Here is a 19,753-nt window from a genome sequence, read left to right as displayed (position 1 = left end):
ACTATGTTCTACGAGATTTTGATCCAAGATTGTCAAATGTCCCGCAGCATCTATGGGCGCAAGGTCCAACTGATGTTGGTTTCATGCAAATCACACCCCATCGTGTGACTCTCAAGCAAGGTATAGTCTTGCCACGAATCAGACAGTACAGATTGCCACCTGAGGCTGTAGCAGCCTTATCCAAAATTATTGACGAGCTCATGTTGTAGAAACTGACTCCAATGTATGTAATTCTCCGATCATTCCAGTCATGAAACGTACTGATCCAAATGCACCCCCAGTATATCGATTAGTGATTGACCTTCGAGAACTCAATAAATGTATTATTCCCCAGTATCCAGTTGTTCCAGATATCTCGTCCCTATTGACAGCTATTGATTCTGAGGCAATATTTTTTACAGTAATCGACCTCAAGAATGCATTTTTCAGTGTTCCCATTCATCCAGACAGCCAGTACCTTTTCGGTTTTTGTTTAAATGGAAGGAGCTATAAATTTACACGAGCTCCTCAAGGTTTCACAGAAAGTCCTAGCATTTACAGTCAAGCACTTAAGAGACAACTAGACAACATTCACATGCCAACTGACACTGCCCTGCTCCAGTATGTCGATGATCTACTGATCACAGCCCGTTCTGAACGTGCTTGCGAGCGAGCATCACTTACAGTTCTGTATTTCCTAGCCGAGATGGGGCACAAGGTGTCCCCTTCAAAGCTTCAATTCTGTGTCCAGCAAGTGATCTACTTAGGCCACTTACTGTCCAAGTGGGGTAGGCAGTTGACACCCGACCGTATCCAGTTAATAGCGAGTCTTCCTCAGCCCAAGACACAGAAGGAGGTACGTGCTTTTATCGGCCTTACTTCTTATTGCAGACAATGGATTCCTCAGTATGCATTTCTAGCCAAACCACTGATACAGTTAACGACACAGGAGGCAGCCGTATCGACTGTCCTCCCTTGGACATCTGAACATACACTTAGTTTCAATGAGTTAAAGAAAGCTTTATGCCAAGCTCCTGTTCTAGCTACACCGAACTACAGTAAGCCTTTTACACTTTTTGTCACCGAACGTGATGGTACAGCATTATCTGTTCTTACACAAGATCAAGCAGGACAATACAAGCCCTGTGCTTATTTTTCTAGCACACTAGATCCAGTAGCCCAGGCTCTGCCTGCGTGCCTCAAGTCAGTTGCAGCCACAGCACTAGCTATCAGACAAAGTGATTCCATAGTATTAGGACATTCCTTGACAGTACAAGTTCCACACTCTGTGGAAGTTCTTTTAAACCGAACACAGACTCAGCACTTGACAATTGCACGTTTAACAGGTTATGAATTGACACTGTTCCAGCCACACATAGAAATCAGACGCTGCAACGTTCTAAATCCTGCTACACTGTTACCGTCAGTTACTTCGAATCCTGCCACACATGATTGTGTGGAAGTAGTTAACATTATGACTAAGCCAAGACAAGATCTGACAGATATTCCATTACCAGATCCCGACCTGACACTTTATGTGGATGGTTCATGTATGAGAACGAGTACAGGAGAACTAGTAGCCGCGTATGCAGTGACTACTGACACTGAAGTTATTGAAACACACCGTATTGACACCCTGTCTGCTCAAGCAGCAGAGCTAGTTGCTCTGACACAAGCCTGCATACACGCCAAGAACCTGAAAGTTAATATTTACACAGATTCACGCTACGCATTCGGAGTTGTACACGACTTCGGAGTGCTCTGGCAGGAGAGAGGTTTCATGACTTCTCATGGAACCAAGATTCAGCATGGTCTCCTTATTCAAGCTCTGTTAGATGCAATACATTTACCGACATCTATTGCCATCATGAAGTGCAAAGCACATACGAAAGTTACAGACATTATTTCCCAAGGTAATGATCTAGCAGATCGAACAGCCAAGCTTACAGCTCAGACACCAGACATACCAGTTAACAAGACACCGACATCCACTCTAGAACAGACTACTTGTATGACAGTTAAGGACCCTACTCAAGATGTCATAGATATCCAGTTACATGCTACTCCCGAAGAAATCAAGAAATGGTCCGAACAAGGAGGGGTCCAGACAGATCAGGGATGGGTGACGAAGGGAAAAGCCACATGGTTTCTCCCCGACTCTATGGTTCAAGTCATTATCAATACCGCACATAGTCCTGCACACTTAGGAGAAAAAGCCATGTTAGACAGTATTCAGAACATTTGGTTTAACAAGCATTTACGAGCTGCAGCCAAGCAGAAAGTCCGTACTTGTATGATATGTTGCCAGTTCAATCCAGGTAAAAGTGTTCCGGTGGAACAAGGTGGATTCCAGCCCCCTGACCACCCTTTTGAAGTCCTCCAGATGGATTATATTCAGATGGAGCGATGTCGAGGTTTCAAGTATGTCCTTGTAGTTGTATGCGCTTTGTCCAGGTGGACAGAAGCATATCCAGTCCCAGATTACACAGCCGCGACCACTGCTAAGCAGTTGGTTCGTGAATATTTCCCCCGCTATGGACTCCCTAGGGTCGTATATTCTGATAACGGCCAGCCATTCTCATCTGAACTCATGAAGCACGTTTCCCTTTTGTTAGGGTACCAGTGGAAGTTCCATTGTGTACGCCATCCAGAAGCAGCCGGTCTCGTAGAGAGACATAATCAAACCTTGAAAATTCGTATTGCTAAAATCTGTCAAGAAAAAGGTGTAGACTGGTTAGTTGCCCTGCCAGTCGCTCTGTTCTATATGCGCATGGTCGCACACTCCAGATCAGGTCTGTCCCCTTATGAGGTCGTATTCGGCCGCCCCCCGAACGTGTGGGGTACACCTAGACCCCGAAGTATTACAGATGTTTCCAGTAATATGCTGACAGATTACCTAGCTTCCTTGATGTCTGCCCTACACTCTTGTCGTTCACAGGTTGCCGCCGCATTTCCAGACAATACCGAGGTGAAACCGCATGAAATCGTTCCAGGAAGCTTGGTTCTCGTCCGGAATTTCGATCGTTCGAGTCCGCTGGAGCCTCGTTGGAAGGAGCCGAAGTAAGTCCTTTTAACCACCCGTACTGCCGTCAAGTTGGAAGGCAGGAAGGGGTGGGTGCACCTGTCACACATCAAGAAATTTCACGGACTCCGACTACAAACTGTTTCCAAGAACTTTTCCAAGGATTGTCAAGATTTTAAAGACTGCCAAGATACTATTTTTAAGGACTGTCCCGCAAATGACATTGATACCAAGCCTCCCCTGTTAGAGGAAACTCCGCAGCAGGAGTATAAAAAGAAGTTACGGTCTAGTAAAATAAGTCAGCCAGTTTAATTGTCTAAGTCCTCCCCTAGGTGAAACGGTTAGACAGGTATCTGACATGTATGAAATAGACCCCCATAGTGAGAGAGTTAGTCAAAACTCAATCCGATGTATCGTTTTTCTAAGTTTTATATTGTTTCTCAGCCTGATGGTTACCTGCACGAGTTATGCATTTCATTTATGTTTTCCAATTTCTCATGTAAATAAGTTTTCTAATGCTACAGTAGAGCACACGTTTAGTGATCTGCCTCCTCACGAACTATCTTATCGTCTTGCTATGCGCAACAATTCATTCATCCGTATGCTACACTATTCACACCAGACCAGCAATGCTACTAATTGTTGGGTGTGTGGTCGACTCCCCCCTTTCCAGACACCGAAGGGAGTTCTGCCACTGTTTCCTTATCCATTTTCACATAACGGTTCATGTGGAGCCTGGTCCACGTTAACGTCATCCTCAACTGATATGTCCCTTCTGAACAGTACATGTTTTCAGTATTCCAGGTAGTATTTTGTCAAAACTGTTATTTTAAATGTCATTCATGTATTTCAATGTCGTGGTATGAAAGTGGTGTAATTATCGTGTTCATTGTGTATTGTATTGTGTTTAGACTACAGTTCAGTCATGCCTTTGTTTTCCAAATTACGTCAGTTAAAAACTAGAAAAGGTCTGTTAGAAGAAGCAGTTCCTGTCCCGCCTAGGGACAGTCCAGGTCATTTTATGTATCAGAAGCATGGCATAAGTGCCATATTATATCTAGATTTATGGGTGGAGTACACCAAACAGTTAGAAGAAAAGTATAGATGGCCCGTATCAGGTACGTGGGATGCCGAGTGCATCATGCGAGTAGAAGAAGTATTATGGAAAAAGAAAGCCAGACAGTCACAGAAAGATGCCATCGAGTTATGGCGCAAAGAATCTCATAAAAGAACCGAAAAAGAAATCAGAAAGTCAGAATTAAGTAGGGAATCCTTAGAAAGAGCCCAAGAAAGGGAATTAATCGAAATAGGTGAACGAGTTAAAACCGAACAGTCAGACAGACAGAGGAATGCCCTCATTAAGGGTATGTATCCTCTTCTTGCCGAGGGCTTGCCAAAAGCAACCCCGGAGGCATCCAGTAATTTTCCGCCACCCTTAGTTCCGACCAAGCTACGTCACAAACCGACCGCAGCTGATATTTTTATCTCGTCCTATTTGGACGATACAGTCCCAGAATATGCAAATCCTGTTCCACCAGCTCCTGTAAATAATGTAATTCATGGTCTTCCAGCCACCGGGGCACCTGTTGCAGTACCTGTTACGGTACCCCCGGTCCAGCCCGTAGTACAAATTCCCGCCACATCAGTCACTCTGCCAGCACGAAGAGTATCAGTCGACGATTCCAGTTTAGGGGCCGCGGGAGGAGGTCCTCCTGGTACCCCGCCGCCAAGTAGGCGTTTAGGAGCAGTCGAGTTACATGAACGTGCGTTACAGCGTACGCCTAAATATAAGTCCATTGCAGAAATCAGGCGACTTCTTACTGAATGCTGTTATGATCCAGTCCCAGGCGAAGATAGTATGGTTATATATTCCGTACGTATAAGACAGGTGTCCGAGTATTTGGTCACCCTACCGAATATGAAAGAAGATCTAGACAGAATGTACCGATTCATTCGTACAGGACAAGATCCAGAAAGTATTGCTGAAGTTATGTCTCTCAGAAAAGCTGAGATCCAGTTGATGCTATTGAAGTTTCTGATCAATTGTTTAATACGGGAACAAGATTCCCCGACTAAAGATCCGACCGAAATGAAAGTTCTGACAAGGTGGAGTGATAATATAGCCGAGGGTAAGCACAAGACCCTCAATAGTATAGAGAGTATGTACAAGAAAATACGTAAAGAAATAATAAGGTTACACGAAGAACGCAAAGAAGCTCTAGGAAGCGAGAAAGAAAATGACTCTTCTACTGAAGAGGTAGAGGACGAGAATACCGCCAGAATAGCGTATGTAGGTAAATCTAGATTTCCAGACCGACACTTACGCCTAGAACACAAGAAAGTCTTTCATCTTCCAGCACCGGAACAAGGCTCTCTAGAACAGGTATTTCAAGCTACCGATCAAATCCTGAAATCACGAATCGGTTATAGTGAATTAAGTACCATGCATGAACAAGAACTAGCCCGATCAGCAGTCCGATGGATTACTGAGTCTACCACTTTTCCAGACGAAATAGTGGCACAAATGTTTCTGAAACTGCCCCCAGCCGAGCAGCGACTGGTGGGTATGTATATGATCCAGCACCTCATTACACTGTATGAGGGTCAACATTCTGATCCAGGTCCGTTACATGATGTCCTGAACGAATTACTCCAGTATAGATGGAAAGGTTTAGGTACCGATTTAATTAGTGTCATTCTAGAACAGCGCCACAAATATAGAACGTTTTTGAACCCGCATTTTGTTCATGTCTCACCTCCAGAAAGTAAACCGTTTTACATAGATAGACAGCATCCGTTACGAGAAGTACACCCAGTTAGGACACCAGATGGTGAAATGCAACGAGTATTTGTTTACACCCCAGTTACCAAGATGGAACTCTTAGAGATGAAGAAATTAATTCCCTGTCACGACAAAGATCCAGCAGGGTTTCACCGAGAATTAAAAGACATGCTCCGTATGGGAGAATACACGTATCCAGATATTATTAAAATGTTAAAAGTCCTGTTGCCCGCAGGGGTATACGAGAAACTCAAGGAAAAAGATTGGGAGGTGGGAGAGAAAAAGATCGATTGGACAGCTCTAGAAGCTGAAGATAAGATACGAGTACCAGGTACCGGTCTTGGAAACAAATGTAAAGAATTACCAGAATTATTAATACAAGTTTTACCTAGATTATTAGCCACTAAAAAGGAAGACTGGGATGCAATCTCAGCCTGTAAACAGAAACAAGACGAAGACACTAGTGATTTTTATTCCAGATTTGAGAAATGCTTTATAATAAACAGTGGTTTGAAGACGAGTAGCGAGTCATACCCTCATCTTTTTGTTACTAAATTAGTCGAGAATTCAAGTCCACAAGTTAAGAATCGAGTTTTGAAAGTCGAAAGTACATGGCAAGCTAGTACTCCGTCCCAGATGTTACAGATGCTCCAGTATCACCAGAATAGAATCAGAGAAGAGCAAGAACACGAGAGAAGACGTATGAAAGACACGAAAATGAAAGTGCTAGTTGCACAATCTGTTCCTCAAGACAGTCAGAAGAGGGGTCCGAATCAAGCCAGTCATCCTGCAGCTCCCGTTAAAGGGACATGCAATTATTGTAAACAGCCAGGTCATTTTATAAACGAGTGTGCAGTTCTGAAACACAATATAGCCACTGGTAAAACTAAAGAAAGACCACGTCCGCCTAGACAAGAACAAGTTTCACAGACTTCTCAGCCACAGAATGCACAACAGACAGTTACAGCACCGCAGCCCATCGCTGCAACACAGCATGTTACACAGCAGATGTACCAGTATGCTCAGACAGAGTATCCAGAGTATCAAGCGTATTCATGAAACAGCCTGGAGAGGTAGGTAGGCTTGCCTCTCATCGAGATTCCTGTAGATCAAGAAGGTCCCTATGTTCACAGTCAAGTACTAGGGAAAGACAGAAAGTTTCTGATTGATACAGGGGCAAGTAGGACGACTATAAGTCACGACGAGGTTCCAGGGGCTCCGCTCTCAGGCTCTAGAAATGTTTCCCTTGGATTTTCAGGAAAGCCTATTGTAAACGAGATTTCAAAGCCAGTTACTCTAGAAGTAGGTCCATTGTCCCGAACTACTGATCTATTGCTTTTGAAGTCATGTCCAGAAAATTTGTTAGGTATTAAGACACTGAAAGAATTAGGTGCAGTTATTTGCTGTTCCCCAGAGGGAATACGTTTGTTTTTACGTGACTTCAAGGGTCACTATGTTCTACGAGATTTTGATCCAAGATTGTCAAATGTCCCGCAGCATCTATGGGCGCAAGGTCCAACTGATGTTGGTTTCATGCAAATCACACCCCATCGTGTGACTCTCAAGCAAGGTATAGTCTTGCCACGAATCAGACAGTACAGATTGCCACCTGAGGCTGTAGCAGCCTTATCCAAAATTATTGACGAGCTCATGGCTCAAGGAGTAGTTGTAGAAACTGACTCCAATGTATGTAATTCTCCGATCATTCCAGTCATGAAACGTACTGATCCAAATGCACCCCCAGTATATCGATTAGTGATTGACCTTCGAGAACTCAATATATGTATTATTCCCCAGTATCCAGTTGTTCCAGATATCTCGTCCCTATTGACAGCTATTGATTCTGAGGCAATATTTTTTACAGTAATCGACCTCAAGAATGCATTTTTCAGTGTTCCCATTCATCCAGACAGCCAGTACCTTTTCGGTTTTTGTTTAAATGGAAGGAGCTATAAATTTACACGAGCTCCTCAAGGTTTCACAGAAAGTCCTAGCATTTACAGTCAAGCACTTAAGAGACAACTAGACAACATTCACATGCCAACTGACACTGCCCTGCTCCAGTATGTCGATGATCTACTGATCACAGCCCGTTCTGAACGTGCTTGCGAGCGAGCATCACTTACAGTTCTGTATTTCCTAGCCGAGATGGGGCACAAGGTGTCCCCTTCAAAGCTTCAATTCTGTGTCCAGCAAGTGATCTACTTAGGCCACTTACTGTCCAAGTGGGGTAGGCAGTTGACACCCGACCGTATCCAGTTAATAGCGAGTCTTCCTCAGCTCAAGACACAGAAGGAGGTACGTGCTTTTATCGGCCTTACTTCTTATTGCAGACAATGGATTCCTCAGTATGCATTTCTAGCCAAACCACTGATACAGTTAACGACACAGGAGGCAGCCGTATCGACTGTCCTCCCTTGGACATCTGAACATACACTTAGTTTCAATGAGTTAAAGAAAGCTTTATGCCAAGCTCCTGTTCTAGCTACACCGAACTACAGTAAGCCTTTTACACTTTTTGTCACCGAACGTGATGGTACAGCATTATCTGTTCTTACACAAGATCAAGCAGGACAATACAAGCCCTGTGCTTATTTTTCGAGCACACTAGATCCAGTAGCCCAGGCTCTGCCTGCGTGCCTCAAGTCAGTTGCAGCCACAGCACTAGCTATCAGACAAAGTGATTCCATAGTATTAGGACATTCCTTGACAGTACAAGTTCCACACTCTGTGGAAGTTCTTTTAAACCGAACACAGACTCAGCACTTGACAATTGCACGTTTAACAGGTTATGAATTGACACTGTTCCAGCCACACATAGAAATCAGACGCTGCAACGTTCTAAATCCTGCTACACTGTTACCGTCAGTTACTTCGAATCCTGCCACACATGATTGTGTGGAAGTAGTTAACATTATGACTAAGCCAAGACAAGATCTGACAGATATTCCATTACCAGATCCCGACCTGACACCTTATGTGGATGGTTCATGTATGAGAACGAGTACAGGAGAACTAGTAGCCGCGTATGCAGTGACTACTGACACTGAAGTTATTGAAACACACCGTATTGACACCCTGTCTGCTCAAGCAGCAGAGCTAGTTGCTCTGACACAAGCCTGCATACACGCCAAGAACCTGAAAGTTAATATTTACACAGATTCACGCTACGCATTCGGAGTTGTACACGACTTCGGAGTGCTCTGGCAGGAGAGAGGTTTCATGACTTCTCATGGAACCAAGATTCAGCATGGTCTCCTTATTCAAGCTCTGTTAGATGCAATACATTTACCGACATCTATTGCCATCATGAAGTGCAAAGCACATACGAAAGTTACAGACATTATTTCCCAAGGTAATGATCTAGCAGATCGAACAGCCAAGCTTACAGCTCAGACACCAGACATACCAGTTAACAAGACACCGACATCCACTCTAGAACAGACTACTTGTATGACAGTTAAGGACCCTACTCAAGATGTCATAGATATCCAGTTACATGCTACTCCCGAAGAAATCAAGAAATGGTCCGAACAAGGAGGGGTCCAGACAGATCAGGGATGGGTGACGAAGGGAAAAGCCACATGGTTTCTCCCCGACTCTATGGTTCAAGTCATTATCAATACCGCACATAGTCCTGCACACTTAGGAGAAAAAGCCATGTTAGACAGTATTCAGAACATTTGGTTTAACAAGCATTTACGAGCTGCAGCCAAGCAGAAAGTCCGTACTTGTATGATATGTTGCCAGTTCAATCCAGGTAAAAGTGTTCCGGTGGAACAAGGTGGATTCCAGCCCCCTGACCACCCTTTTGAAGTCCTCCAGATGGATTATATTCAGATGGAGCAATGTCGAGGTTTCAAGTATGTCCTTGTAGTTGTATGCGCTTTGTTCAGGTGGACAGAAGCATATCCAGTCCCAGATTACACAGCCGCGACCACTGCTAAGCAGTTGGTTCGTGAATATTTCCCCCGCTATGGACTCCCTAGGGTCGTATATTCTGATAACGGCCAGCCATTCTCATCTGAACTCATGAAGCACGTTTCCCTTTTGTTAGGGTACCAGTGGAAGTTCCATTGTGTACGCCATCCAGAAGCAGCCGGTCTCGTAGAGAGACATAATCAAACCTTGAAAATACGTATTGCTAAAATCTGTCAAGAAAAAGGTGTAGACTGGTTAGTTGCCCTGCCAGTCGCTCTGTTCTATATGCGCATGGTCGCACACTCCAGATCAGGTCTGTCCCCTTATGAGGTCGTATTCGGCCGCCCCCCGAACGTGTGGGGTACACCTAGACCCCGAAGTATTACAGATGTTTCCAGTAATATGCTGACAGATTACCTAGCTTCCTTGATGTCTGCCCTACACTCTTGTCGTTCACAGGTTGCCGCCGCATTTCCAGACAATACCGAGGTGAAACCGCATGAAATCGTTCCAGGAAGCTTGGTTCTCGTCCGGAATTTCGATCGTTCGAGTCCGCTGGAGCCTCGTTGGAAGGAGCCGAAGTTAGTCCTTTTAACCACCCGTACTGCCGTCAAGTTGGAAGGCAGGAAGGGGTGGGTGCACCTGTCACACGTCAAGAAATTTCACGGACTCCGACTACAAACTGTTTCCAAGAACTTTTCCAAGGATTGTCAAGATTTTAAAGACTGCCAAGATACTATTTTTAAGGACTGTCCCGCAAATGACATTGATACCAAGCCTCCCCTGTTAGAGGAAACTCCGCAGCAGGAGTATAAAAAGAAGTTACGGTCTAGTAAAATAAGTCAGCCAGTTTAATTGTCTAAGTCCTCCCCTAGGTGAAACGGTTAGACAGGTATCTGACATGTATGAAATAGACCCCCATAGTGAGAGAGTTAGTCAAAACTCAATCCGATGTATCGTTTTCCTAAGTTTTATATTGTTTCTCAGCCTGATGGTTACCTGCACGAGTTATGCATTTCATTTATGTTTTCCAATTTCTCATGTAAATAAGTTTTCTAATGCTACAGTAGAGCACACGTTTAGTGATCTGCCTCCTCACGAACTATCTTATCGTCTTGCTATGCGCAACAATTCATTCATCCGTATGCTACACTATTCACACCAGACCAGCAATGCTACTAATTGTTGGGTGTGTGGTCGACTCCCCCCTTTCCAGACACCGAAGTGAGTTCTGACACTGTTTCCTTATCCATTTTCACATAACGGTTCATGTGGAGCCTGGTCCACGTTAACGTCATCCTCAACTGATATGTCCCTTCTGAACAGTACATGTTTTCCAGACAAGCAAGGTCTTCCCCACAGAACAGGGTTAGATCTAGAAAATGAAGTTTATAATTTGGGTAATTATTCTTCGAATTTTATGGTCCTGAATGTTCAGTCTGATCCTACTCCAGACTTACCTGCTATTTCAGTACTACCAGTCAAAGGCGAATTATGTGTCAGAAATAATGGTTCCGTACATGTAGGACACAGTGATTGTACTACTATTGTCGAGTATAGTGACAGTGGGAAATCTATTTTCAAAGCTTCACGTCATTCTTATTTTGTTTGTGGTCAGACCGCATATGTTCGTCTGCCCCTCGATTGGGAGGGAACCTGTTACATTGCCTTCCTACTGCCACCAGTTTTTCTAGCCCCATCCGATTATCATAGAAACACACATTTAGTACACATTAGACATAGAAGGGAGATCGAGTCCCCAATTGTCGATCAAACTGAAACTGCTCTAGAACAGTATACAGATTTCAATAGAGGATTCTTTTTCTTTATAGGACCTATCCAGAATAGTAAGTTAATACGTAGATTAACCAGAACCCTTGAAGCAGTAGTGAATGAGACTGCCTCTGCTCTAGGTAACTTAACCGAAGAGCAATCTGCTATGAGATTTGTCGTGCTCCAAAATCGTCTCGTTCTTGACGTCATACTAGCCGATAGAGGAGGAGCATGTAGAGTCATCGGATCTAGTTGCTGCATTTTCATTCCTAATAACGCGCCGTCTGTTTATTCAGCTATAACCAGACTTCATAAAATTGCCCATCAGTTACACCAGAATCCAGGCACCTGGACATGGTCCAGTTGGTTTTGGAGTATAGTTTCTGCCTGGGGATGGAAAGTATTGTCCTTTCTAGGTATTGCAGTAGCGATCATATTCAGTTGCTGCCTCTGTATACAATGTGGCCCTGCGATTTGCGGCATGAATGAATGAAAATGTTTTTATTCTGCGCATACTTTGCCCCATGGGCGTCAAGGCGCCTAACATCAAAACACAGCTTATCACTCCAGGGAACGTTCAGTTAGAGATAAGACTTCCTAAAGAACCATGTCTTTAGCTCCTTTTTGAACAACTCAATAGATGGCAACCTCTTAAGCTCAATGGGAATCGAATTCCAGAGCTGAGGGGCCACCACTGAAAAGGCCCTAGCTCCCCATCTTGCCAGCCTGACCCTTGGCACGACAAGTTGGAGCAATTCAGCGGATCGAAGGCCTCTAACTGGGACATAGCGAGCGAGCAAGGAACTAATCCCACTCATTGATCCCTCCGCCAATGCTCTGTAAGTCATGCAAAGAATTTTAAAAGAAATTCTGTGCTGCACTGGAAGCCAGTGAAGATCTTTCCTGGCTTTAGTCGCCGAAGCCACCTTAGGAAGGGCCAATACAAAACGTGCAGCCGCGTTCTGCACAATTTGCAGTCGATGCACAAGGCTCTTGTTGGACTCCATATACAGGGAATTGCAATAATCCAACCTGGAGCCAACAAGAGCGACTGCAATTTGTTTCCGAGCTTGGGGAGAAAGATATTCACGGATTCTATTTAGAGTCCTAATCACACCCCAGCAAGTGGCCACGGTCCTGTTTACTTGAAGGGACATAGAGAGTGAGGTGTCAAATATCACACCTAGATTTCTGGCTGATTGGGAGGGAGAGGGGCAGGTGCCAAGAGACGAAGGCCACCACTCGCTCGACCAGACATCCTGGTTCTTTCCAAAAACCAGTACCTCTGTTTTTTCGCCATTGAGCCTCAGGGAATTAACAGTCATCCAGTCTGCCACCAACTGCATGCATACCCTGAAGCTCAAGGCAGATGTCACCACAGAGGAATGAGCCAGAGACACCATGATTTGAGTGTCATCAGCGTAGGACACTACCTCCATCCCCTGCGATCTTATAAGTCTAGCAAGGGGGGCCACGTAGATGTTAAACAGGGTCGGGCTTAAGGCCGACCCTTGTGGCACCCCACATTGCAAAGACTTGGCAGGGGAGAGGTAGTTCCCAAGCATCACTCTCTGCTCTCTTTCTAAAAGAAAGGAGTTTAGAAGACTCAAAGCCGATCCCTCGACCCCTGCCTCCCTAAGCCGAGATGTTAAAATGGCGGGAGACAGGGTATCGAATGCGGCCGAGAGATCAAGTAAAACCATGACAGTGGATTGGCCAGAGTCCACTTGCCGACGGATCTTGTCGGCCACAAGAGTCAGAGCAGACTCTGTGCTGTGGTGTTTCCTGAAGCCATGCTGTGTGTTATCCAAATATCCGGATTGATCAAGAAAGGCGGACAGATGAGAATTTAGATGTACTTCCAATATCTTTGCAGGTGCCGGAAGAAGGGAGATTGGCCTAAAGTTTTTTAAAAGGCCAGGGTCAAGGGATGGTTTTTTGAGGAGAGGCTTCACAATGGCCTTCTTCCATACCGTTGGAAAAGAGCCCTGGGAAATGGATTTGTTCATAACCATGAGCATTTGTGCTACCTCTTGTATTCCTAGTCCCAAGTCCCGTCCTAAATCCCGTTCCAAGACAATTCGAGACGAGCAAATGATACTGTATGAAATGATAGATGGTATCATGAATATTGATGTTTCCTGATGGAAACGTAGTGACAAGGAGGGAATGTGGAAAAGTACATTTTGCCATGTTCTGTGTCCCTACGTGTCCCCCATCTTATGTTGTATGTGCATGATTAATATGCATATGTATCCCCCATGATCGATTAAAGACGCAATTACAGTTGTGTCCATCTCTAGTATGTCAGTTTCCAGTTCTCGTGAAAGCTACGAGTATTGAGCCTATGTAGAGCTACGTTGCCACGTTTCTCAGTGTGCACGTTATTTCATTGAAAGTCCCCGTTTCTAGGCCTCAAAAGGGCCCGGACTCAGATTCAGCTCCTGTCTCCTGAATCCTCGCTGAGGAGCGATACAGCCCCCACCTGTATCCCTGACCCTTCACTTACTTCCTGTCTCACAGTGCCCGGCTCGGCCTGGCTCTGCCTGCCAGTCTGCCAAGAGTATGTTATGATTCTAGTTATCAGTCCAGCCCTCCTTCTCTGCATTCCTAAGCTACTGAATCGCATCAATAGTTTCCGTCATGGTCTAGCCTTTACGTCTCCATGTAAGAGAAATACTGTATTAATGGTCATTTAATATTCCTCAACACACACTACATGTAGAATAATGCCTGCACCAGTCTTAGAGTCTGTTAGCCTTTACCCTGATAACTTTTGGATTCTATCAATATGTTCTCTAAACATCAGGTACTAGATAGTGTTTAGGTACATGTCGCTCTGACTCTCCAGACTTCCGTCTCTCCTTCTAGCGCAGAAGTCATAGCCCCCAGCTTCTCCCTAGTAACACGTCATCGTCAGTTTGCGCGCACCACTAGGTTAGAGGTCCCGGCTCCTTAGGTAGCCCCCTCCATGTTTCCGCCCCATTTATGACATATTCTGTTACGTTTACATCACATGTCTATGTATACGCCCTGTTCACGCCTCTTGTTACACCTACTTTCACCCTTATCTTTCGCGACTGTTACAGGCCCTACCCACTGTTACGCCTACTATATGTACTGTAATGCAATTGTTTTAACTATATATATACTTGTGTACTGTTATTAAAAGCTAGCGCGCTCATTCCAGATCCTGCCCGACAGCTGTCGGGGCCCCCCCGTTGGCTAGCCATCCCAGATCTTGCCCGTGCAGGTTGTCCTGTTCCTGTCCTTTATGCTGTATTAAACCTGCAAACTCCTACTACCTCGAATCTTGACTCTTATTTATTGAGCTATCTGTTATTGTTATATCCAGTCCAAAATAGAGGTATTATTTAATTATTTACCACAAGGTTGCTAGAGAGCCGTTTAGGTTCGGAGGTGGGTGGAGTGACTGTTCTTTGGAAATGTTCTTAAAGCTGTTATGTATGTCGGCGATTTTGTTGTAGAAGAAAGAGGATAACGAATCGCAGAGGTCTTGGGAGGGAGTAATGTCGTTTGAGGCTGCGGTGGGGTTGGTAAATTCTTTTACGATGTTGAAAAGTTCCTTGCTATTACGGGCGTTGTTGTCGAGTCAATTCTTGAATGCTGCTTTCTTGGTGGATCGGATCAATTGGTGGTGTTTGCGGGTGGATGCTTTGAAGGTGGTCAGGTTGTCGGTGGTTGGGTTTTTTCTCCATGTTTTCTCAAGAGTATGGCATAGTTTCTTGGATTTCTTAAGTTCATCGTTGAACCAGGGGGCCTTTTTGCTACCCTGTTTGGTTTGGTGGTTTTTCAAAGGTGCTAATTCGTCAGCGCTGTGAGTGATCCATTGTTTGAGTTTGGTGGCAGCTTCGTTTGGGTCCGATGAGAGGGTGGGAGGGTTTTGGTTGAGCGATGTGAGGAGTTGGTCGGTGGTGAATTTGTTCCAGTTTCTTCGGGGAATAGGTTGTGGGGGGTTGTGGGTCGTGGTAGTTTTGTAGCTGAAGTGAACACAACTGTGGTCCGTCCAATGGAGAGCTGTGGTGTGATCGAAGGAGATGTGTTTGCAGGAGGTGAAGATGGGGTCGAGCGTATGTCCGGCTATATGGGTGGGGGTGTCAACGAGTTGTTTGAGTCCAGGATTGGCCAGGTTGTCCAGAAGGGTGGTGGTGTTGCTGTTGTTTTTCTTTTCTAAGTGGAAGTTGAAGTCTCCCAGTAGAATGTAGTTCTCGGAGGGGAGGGCATGTGGGCTGATGAAGTCAGTGATGTCTTCGCTGAATTGTTTACGGGTTCCTGGTGGTCTGTAGATGAGGGTGCCTCTAAGTGTGGTCCTGGGGTCGGTGTGGATCTGGAAGTGAAGGTGTTCGGCGGTAGCGAGGTTATCGTCGAGGCTGGTCGTGATTCTGATGGTGTTCTTATGGACGATGGCGATGCCTCCTCCTGTTTGGTTGGTGCGGTCTTTTCGGATGATCTTGTAAGCGTCCGGGATGGCTATGGCGATGTCGGGTGCTGAAGAGGCGTTCATCCAGGTTTCTGTGAGGAAGGCGATGTCCGGTGACGCAGTGTCGAGTAGGTCCCAGAGTTCAGTGGCGTGTTTGTGTACCGAGCGGGTGTTCAGTAGGAAGCACTTCAGGTGGTTGGGGTTGGAGCTGTGTTTGGAGGAGGAGGATTTGGTGTGGGTCTTGATGCAGGTGAACTTGCATGAGTGGCAGGCGAAGGGACCGTGGGTACGTCCTGGGGCAGCTTCGTAGCATTGTGGTGTGCGTCCGGGGTTAAGGGCTAGGAGGGTGGCGGCGTCATACGTTGTGCTGGAGGAGTGCGGTTTGCGGAGGCCAGGGGGTCTGGCGCTGGGCGCGGTCCAGGCGCGGACGGGCGTAGAGGGGCTTACCTTTGGCGCACCTTGGGCGCGCATGGGGCGCGACCGCTGCTCGTGAACGCTGCGCGCTGATGCATCGGTCATATATTGATAGGGGAGGGCGAGGGAGGAGCAGCTGGGAGGCGGGTGCGTGGTGGAGAGGGCGGGCTCCGAGACAAAACAACAACAACAATGGCGGCAGAAGTGAAACCGGAACCAGTTGGGGAATTTAAGTAAATAGCGCTGTGGGCGGGGAGGCGCTAGCGAAATGGGGCACTAATTAAATTATACAATTTGGCAATGCGAGCGCTAGTCAGGGCAAAGCGGGCAAATGCTAGAGGTAGGGTAATATCGTCAGTCAATGCGAGCAGGCACAGTGAGATATAATTAATTCAGGGCAGCAGAGCAGCGCTACGATACCCAGGCAGCAGAGCAGTCAGCAGAGCAGCACAGCGTTGGTCAGGCAACAGTGTGGCACAGCTTTAATCACAAGACACCAGGGGCCTTGGGGAGCGACCGCTTCTGACGAAGTCAGGACAGTTAGGGCTCGGCTGATCCTTCATGGCAGTCGGGCCTTCCCTCTCTCCAGCACTGATGGTCTAACTGCCATCCAGTCCTGTTCCTTAGGGTGGAGATTGGGGAGGGGGGAATCCGACATGACCTAACCGTGATGAGGTACTTCAAGTTCATAGCGAGTGATGGTGTAACAGACACTTGCCCAATGACACACTCAGGCAATTCTGCGTAATGCTCAGTTGTCAGAGTCTACAGGGCAGCCAATAAAGGGGAATTGTTTACTACCACTTTCAGGGTGACCACTTACAGAATTACAATGTGAAGTATGTCTCTCAGGGGTGCAGCTGGGTTTGACATCAACAGCTTAATATAAAAACATAGTAAAAATAAATGCAAGGGCTCAAAGCTTCTCAGGAGCCCCACTGGGGTTGTCGATTACCATGGCTGCATAATCTTAATTTTACCTCATGACTCGTTCTTCCACCACTACACTTCCTATCTCTTTAGCTGACTGTTGCAGGTTACATTTCATTCCTCCCAATATCTCGGTTTTCCTATCTTCTTCTTCCTCTCTATTCCTTTTTCTATCTATAGTTTTTGTTCTTTTGGGTGCAGCCGCTGCAGGTAGGAGCGGTGGGGCCAGGTGAGGGGGGATTTCGAGAGATGACCACAAGGGTGGTCGTCTCTCGAAATCCCCCCTTACCTGGCCCTATCGGCATAACCTGCAGCATACGTGGCTGTTTGGGTAACATTCAGATGGAACCATCTGCACTGATTAAGCACTGTATGGGTGACCTAGGCTCCTAAAACCTTTGCCCAAGTGTTAACACAACCAGATTCTCTTTAGAAAAGAGGTATACGAACTAATTTTAGGAATTGTATACAGTGAGAACCTAGCCCCGAGGATCAAAGGAGCACTACACATTGAAAATGTTTCTGTATTCAGAGTAGTTGATTGAAAGATTTATAAACAGCAGCACAAACACAACACAGTATCAAACAAAGTAATGAAAAATTATTATTAAGATAATATATACAACATATTGCCTGGTAAACAGTACTTGAGGCGCTGAAGGATTTTTATCCAATTATGGGAAGAAGTGACAAAATTGAAATGCAAAAGGGTATATGCATTGGTTCACATAAGTGGTTGCAAGGGTGGGAATATTATTAGGTTAACAAATGTCTAATAAATATGTGCTGGTAGACTTGTGGATGTAACAGTAAAATTGAACCTATCAGCAATGAGATTGCTGTCCTCTACTTTATGTCGAAGAGAGAATGCATACAAAGCTAAAATCGATTCATTTCAGTTGAGAGTCAAATAGTCCCTGATGAGAAATCATCCTTCGAAAATAAAAATAATAAAGAAAAAAAGGGTACAATGTTTACTAATTGAAATAAAATGTGTTGAAAGATACAGCTGACTGCATCAATATAAAATGGGGGTTGGCAGTTACGTTATGGAAACATGGGACTAATACAATAAAAATTACAAAATGTTGTCCGTAGGGATGCATGCACATTGCTTTTCAAGATCTTAAAGGAGTAACTTAATATATTAAGCTACTCCTCTAACGTTATACATTAAGGTGCTCCTCTAAGATATTGAAAGTAAGTTTACTACTCTTATTCATTCATACATCATTGTATAAGCACATCATACTTCATGCAACCAATCTACTTGTTTAAAAATCTGGATGCAGGCGCCCACCTTCTGCAGCTATGCGCTTCCTCTTGCGCGTAACCGGCCCTTCTTCCTTCACTTCCTCCTCCTTGCTGTCTGCTGAATCAGTACGCACTTCCTCCTCCTCATCCGAGTACTGCTTTAGAGCATCCACAAGTTCCAAAAAGATGGCGTCATCCAGTAGACCAGAGCCTAAATTCAAATACAAAATGTTATCTGAGTGATTGCAGAGAAAGCAGCGCACACAACTTTAGCTGGCCTGTTCGATAACTAAACAAGCTTTCCTGCATCCAAAAGAGAAACATATTGTATATCAGAGTTTGCATTTCGGTGGCAGACGCATAATACAACAACAAACATCCATAAATCATTCATTTAAAAACATATTAAACGAATTACCTTTAATTGTTTAGAATTTTAAATGCCGAAATTTTGTACAAATGTATTTTAAGCATGGTTTGAAGCTTGAATGAACTAAAAAAAATTCATGGAAAGGTTACAGCTTTTCAAACATGATTTTTAAATCAACTTTATTAGATCGATCAATTTACAATATCTTTTCTGTACTCTAAACTAATATACTGTACCGAAATACTCCAAGAATGCGGCTTGTGCCTTATAAATTATTTTACTGGGAGAAAGAAAAATGATAACTCCAACAATGCAGATACCAGATCGGATAGCGCTACTGCGTCCGACGGAGAAGGATTGGCCGAACTTGAAGACGCGCTCTCGGTCGTGCACGTGAGAGTCAGATGGTGCAGATTGAGGGGCATCCGATTCTGTGAAGGGAAATGGAGGTACAGTTGTCAAGTTCTAGCACCACCTGCATAGATTTGCGACAGATGGGGACTAAAAAGTGGGAACTTTACAATATTTGTGCAATACCATTTGGACATTCTCTGTAGACTTGAGTGAAATGAATTGCATGAATAATGATTTCCTTAGACTGAAGAGCCCTGGGATTTCTTAAATAACTATCAAGTCTTAGACAGATGGGGGCTAGAGGAAACTCCAAAGCTTCCAGACTAGAAAGAAAGCCAGCCTGTCGTCAACAGCACCCTCTGTGCGCCACATTCAGATGCAAGATGATCTACAGAACCGTAAAGCCTTGTTTAAATTTTGGCAGAACTAAAAATTCCACAATTTGTGAAGGAAATTCTAAATACACTGACAGAATTTTGTCCACGGTACAAATAATATTGTAGAAAACAATTT

General features: G+C 44.9%; 1 protein-coding gene across 2 annotated transcripts in view; it reads right to left on the bottom strand.

Annotated features, from left to right (window-relative positions):
• Window positions 1-19,753, bottom strand: part of EZH1 (enhancer of zeste 1 polycomb repressive complex 2 subunit) — a 278,927-nt gene that overhangs the window by 168,113 nt on the left and 91,061 nt on the right. For both annotated transcript variants that reach the window (XR_013594997.1, XM_078645362.1), the window contains exons 6-7: window positions 19,207-19,317; window positions 18,563-18,727 (exon numbers count right to left, since the gene is read on the bottom strand). Coding sequence is in view for 1 of the 2 variants with exons in the window: in XM_078645362.1 (XP_078501488.1) it covers window positions 18,563-18,727; window positions 19,207-19,317 (276 nt within the window). In the remaining variant the exon portion in view is untranslated. The remainder of the gene's footprint in view (window positions 1-18,562; window positions 18,728-19,206; window positions 19,318-19,753) is intronic.

The sequence above is a fragment of the Lissotriton helveticus genome, chromosome 5_1, assembly GCF_964261635.1.
Source record: "Lissotriton helveticus chromosome 5_1, aLisHel1.1, whole genome shotgun sequence".
Classification (NCBI taxonomy): Eukaryota; Metazoa; Chordata; class Amphibia; order Caudata; family Salamandridae; genus Lissotriton; species Lissotriton helveticus.
This window is presented reverse-complemented; position numbering and strand designations above follow the sequence as displayed.